The sequence below is a fragment of the Nicotiana tomentosiformis genome, chromosome 1 (assembly GCF_000390325.3).
Source record: "Nicotiana tomentosiformis chromosome 1, ASM39032v3, whole genome shotgun sequence".
NCBI classification, from domain to species: domain Eukaryota; kingdom Viridiplantae; phylum Streptophyta; class Magnoliopsida; order Solanales; family Solanaceae; genus Nicotiana; species Nicotiana tomentosiformis.
This window is the reverse complement of record NC_090812.1, coordinates 105,994,012-105,999,045: the sequence shown is the minus strand read 5'-3', so window position 1 is coordinate 105,999,045 and position 5,034 is coordinate 105,994,012. Positions and strand designations below refer to the sequence as shown.

The 5,034-nt window shown below is 33.7% G+C and overlaps 1 protein-coding gene across 1 annotated transcript; it reads left to right on the top strand.

The window, feature by feature from the left end:
- Nucleotides 1–1,541: 1,541 nt before the first annotated feature.
- LOC104090580 (3-ketoacyl-CoA synthase 11-like) lies at nucleotides 1,542–3,862 on the top strand. Its single transcript, XM_009595715.4, has 2 exons — nucleotides 1,542–2,149; nucleotides 2,884–3,862. Exons 1-2 carry the CDS (start codon nucleotides 1,601–1,603, stop codon nucleotides 3,694–3,696), a joined length of 1,362 nt encoding a protein of 453 aa, XP_009594010.1. The 5' UTR covers nucleotides 1,542–1,600; the 3' UTR covers nucleotides 3,697–3,862.
- Nucleotides 3,863–5,034: the final 1,172 nt, after the last annotated feature.

Genomic DNA, 5,034 nt, shown 5'->3' with positions numbered 1-5,034 from the left:
TCTGGCAAGAACATATATTATATTCTATACAAAGCTTTATACAATTTCACTCTCTTGCTTTTTGATCCCATCATTGGTGTATTCGAAAATCGTGTTCAAGGAATCACTATCTTTGCTATTTCATCTACATTCCAAGGCTAAGTACTGCGTATTTCTTTGATTATTATATTATTTCAGGATCAAATTAATTCACTTGTCTAGAAATCACATATAAATTAAACTGTACTGTTTTACGAGTAAACAATTGTATAATACACTTTAGGCGTAATTAATGTTTCAAAGAAATGTATATGGTAGTGTGAAGTTTAGAGGTACCTAAGTATTTAATAACTGCATAATTAAGCAATTGATGGCTTCAATCTTCCAACAACTAACAGGCATGGTCCACCAGGATTCTATGGACGTGGTCCTCGAATAAAATTTCCAAACATAGAACATGTATTAAAGTGTTTTTTCCTTAACACATTGGCTTCACTATCCCTTGCCCTTTGGTCTTTTTCCAGTGCAGTTAAAGATCGTAGTCCTCCTTTCTTTCTTGAGTTCTCTCTCTTCATATTCTGAATCTTTAGAAGATTTTTCTTTGTCATTTTAGTTCCTCAGACAGCTGGTTCATTGACTACGTCATAGCTCTTTCGGTCGATTGAAAACGACACGTATTTAGAATTTTAAGTTTATGAGTTCTTACAACAACGATCTTAAGTTTAGTACTACAACAATAACTGAGTTCTCACTCAAATATTAAAAAATATTTAGTAATTTTATAATATATATACATGATAAGGGTAAAAACTACTAAATTCACGTGAATCCGTCGCCAACCCTCAACATCCACCCCTTAAAACAGCGCGTCCTAAATGTAACCGAATTTGGTAGGAGTTACAATTAATTTCACATGCAGACAGTAACATACATTACACACGCGATAGTTGAGTGACAAAATTGAGGTACAGTGTCTTCAATATGGTCCCATAAGCTGAACATATATACCCTTATTATAGCCATGATTTTAAGGTACATATATTAACAGTATCATGGATTTTTATCACTTGCAACTTAATCGATTATCGTCCAGCAAGTAACTTAATTATCATTTTTTAAGGTTTAATGCTTATTATTACAAACTGCTACATGTGATTTATTTTTCAACTACTCGATTGTGTGAGTATTCTTTATATTGCATAAAACTTAAACTAAACACGATTGCAGCTCCAACAATTTTGAATAAATAGCGGAATTCCCCCCACGTTAACAATATCCACTAGAAGTGTGATCTTAATTAAGATATTTATTACCATAGTGTAGATATTTATGTCGACTGCAAGCATAACACCTTTTATATATTTACTTGAACTTTTAACTATTTTATTTTCTTTTATGGGTAAAGAAACATTTCCAATGAGTGGCCAAAAAAGTAGTTAAAATTAAACCATAAAGAAAATGAAGAAGCATCAGAGTATAGTAAAAAAGATTGATCTTTTAATTTCTACCGTTTGAAAGCAATATCTACACTCACTTTCCTATATATAACCGTAGGACGTCGCTCCTTCGTCAGTATCCCAAGAACAAATTAAAGCAAAAAAGTTATTTATTTTCTCTCAAGATGTTTGTTGTCAACTCAATATTCTTCTGGGCGTTGCTTATTTTCATATGGGGAGTAGTGCGGCGTTTCATTCAAATGCGTTCTAAAAAAGTTTTCTTGATAGATTTTGCATGTTCAAAGCCCCCAATTTCACAAATGTGCACAAAAATAATGGCAGCAGAAAGAGTGAAAATTCTTGGAAATTACTCTGAAGAAATGATGGATTACATGAAGATGACAATGGACAAGGTAGGTTTAGGTGATAACACCTATTTGCCAGAGGCTTTGCATAAAGATCCTCCTAATCCATGCATGGATTTAGCAAGAAAAGAGGCTGAGTTTGTCATGTTTGGATCTTTGGACAATTTATTTGAAAAAACTAAAGTTGTTGAGCCTAAGGATATTGGCATACTAATAGTGAATTGCTCTGTTTTTCATCCTGTGCCGTCTTTATCGTCTATGATAGTTAATCGTTACAAGCTGAACCACAATATTTTGTCATATAATCTTACTGGAATGGGTTGTACTGCTGGACTCTTGGCCATCCGACTTGCCAACCAACTTCTTCAGGTAACTACACCCTAAGTTTTTTATGCTTTAATATTTCTCTGTTTCATTTTATTCAGATATATATGTTTGACTAGTCACAATATTAAGATGTTAATTTAAGTATTATGATAATGGTAGCAAAAGTAGTCCTTAAAAAGTTAGCTAGTTTGATTGATAAAACATTACTATATCAAAACTTAAAATTTGAAAATTTTGAAAGATAATTTATTGAATAATAGTAACATATTATTTGAGGATTGGTGTCAAACATTTTGAAATGGCTGAAAAGAAAAAGAAATCTATCTAAATAAATTAATGACAGTAATACTGCCCATTATATACTTCAGCTTATTGATGGTCATTAAGTAGTTGCATTTAATGATTTATTTTTTTGATGCATTCATACAATTCAAACATCAAAAATAATTTCATTAAATGCAAATACTAAATGACCATCAATAAGCTGAAGTATATACATTTCATATTTTATGAGTGTTTTCTAGTTAAATAATATGTTTTACTTACAAATCTCACCTTTTTTTCAAGTGAAATTTTTATCCAAACCAAAATGAATCATTTTCCAAATACTATTTTTTAAACTTTAATATCTACTAGTGCTCTTTTTTTCTTCTTCTTATTTTTAACCAAATATTGTTCAAACGCTGCTAGCTCGTGTCGGTGCCTTGTTTCCACGGTTGTTTACTTTACTATACTAGAACAAGTGATATTCAACTTTCATATTACATGGGAAACAGGTGCATGAAAACACCTGTGCTTTAATATTGAGTACAGAGAACACTACAGACTGCATCTACGTGGGAAATGACGAGTCCAAATTCATATCAAATTGCACATTTCGAGTTGGTGGAGCTGCCATTCTACTTTCCAATCGACCATTTGATAAGGAATTTTCCAAGTACGAACTCCTTCATGATGTCCATAATCATGACGCAAGTTTAGATCGTTCATACAAATCAATTTTCCTAGAAGAAGATGAACAAGGTTTAATTGGTGTTTCCATAACCAAAGATCTTTTGGTCGCAGCAACAAATGCTATAGAAACAAACCTTACCTTATTAGGTCCTTTAATCCTACCCTTCTCAGAAAAATACATTTTCTTTAAAAATCTTATAAGACGATTTCTAGGGGTTGCAAATGTGAAAAAGTACGTACCAAAATTCAATACAGCGGTTGATCATTTCTTCCCTCATGTTGGAGGATTGCCAGTTCTAAACCAATTGCAAAAAATGTTGAAGTTTTGTGATGAGAGTATGGAAGCTTCAAAAATTACGTTGCGACGATTTGGGAATACTTCGAGTAGTTCAGTTTGGTATGAACTTGCATATGCAGAAGCTAAGGGGAGGATCAAGAAAAATGATCGAATTTGGCAAATGGCATTTGGATCGGGTTTCAAATGTAGCAGTTTGATTTGGCGTGCCATGAGATCTGTTGATAGCAATGACTTGAAAAATCCATGGAATGGGGAAATTGATACTGTTGATCTCAACTTGAATGGGATTGAAACATTCAACTTTGACTACTTTGAACCACCACTACTGTTATCTTAATTTATCATTGTGTAATTGCTCTTTTTTTATTTTATTTTAAATAAAGCTTTTAAGTTTCATTTGTATTAGACTTGATCAACGATTCGTGCTCAATATATCCAGGTTAGGTTTTTATTTTTAAATAGCCATAGCTAGTTATTAAGTTTAATATATTCTAATTCTCTAATTTCCGACTTGGTTCTATTGAAAAAAGTAAAAAATATCTCCGTTTACCCTTAAAATGAGTAACAATTAAATTTGTACACAGTTTGAAGGATACGTGATTTTAATCTAACACGAATGGTCAAAGTGTCACGACCCCAAATTTCCTCCGTAGGATATCGTGACGGCACCTAGTCTCTAAGACTAGGTAAGCCTAAGAATATGCGGAAATGTTAAATAAGAGATTAAAACTTGAACATCCAACATTTTCATAAATGGAATCTACCAAAAAATCAGTACGTATAATCCCAAGACCTGGTGAGATATAGGTCACAAACTCTAGATACAATGTTGAACAATCCTATACATCACTGTCTATTAAAAACGTAAGGGAACAAGGAAAAACAAGGTAGAAGGGGACTCTGAGGCCTGCTGACACGGGCAAGTGTATCTTGAAGTCTCCAAAGTAGCAACACAATACACTAATATCGAGGCTGATAGAATGTACCTGGATCTGCATAAAAATATGTGTAGAAGCGTAGTATGAGTACATCACAACAGTACCCAGTAAGTACCAAGCATAACCTCGGTAGAGTAGTGACGAGGTCAGGTCAAGGCGCTACTGGAGATAATAAGAAACAAGACAGAGATAATATGATGTAATGAAAATGACAGGGAAGTGAGCAATAAAGAATTTACGGGAAGTAACAACATGGAATCAAGGAAAGCTAATGCTACATGAAAGGAAAACAAGAATTTTACATGTTAAGAAAAACAATAACCAGACAACACAACAAATACATAATAGCAACAGGGCACTCCCGAGGTACCGCCTCGTAGTCCCAAATCGTAAGAACAAATTACAGTCTTTTCTTATATTACCGTGCGAGCCTTTATATTGGATTTTTGAAAATCATTTTTCCGAAATAGCATCCCGCATTTTAGCCCACCTTATCACACCGCATGACTTCTAGTAGTTTCCCTACTAACCACGCGTATCAAGACCACCTTATCTCACTGCATGCGTTTCAACACTAAGACCTTATACCACCACATGCGTATCAATAATCACAACGGCACGGCAGAAACCTCGTGCAATAATAACAACCACACGATAGAAACCTCGTGCTAACAATAAAAACCACACAGCAGAAGCCTCGTGCAAACAATCAAACAATCACCTCAACAATAACACGG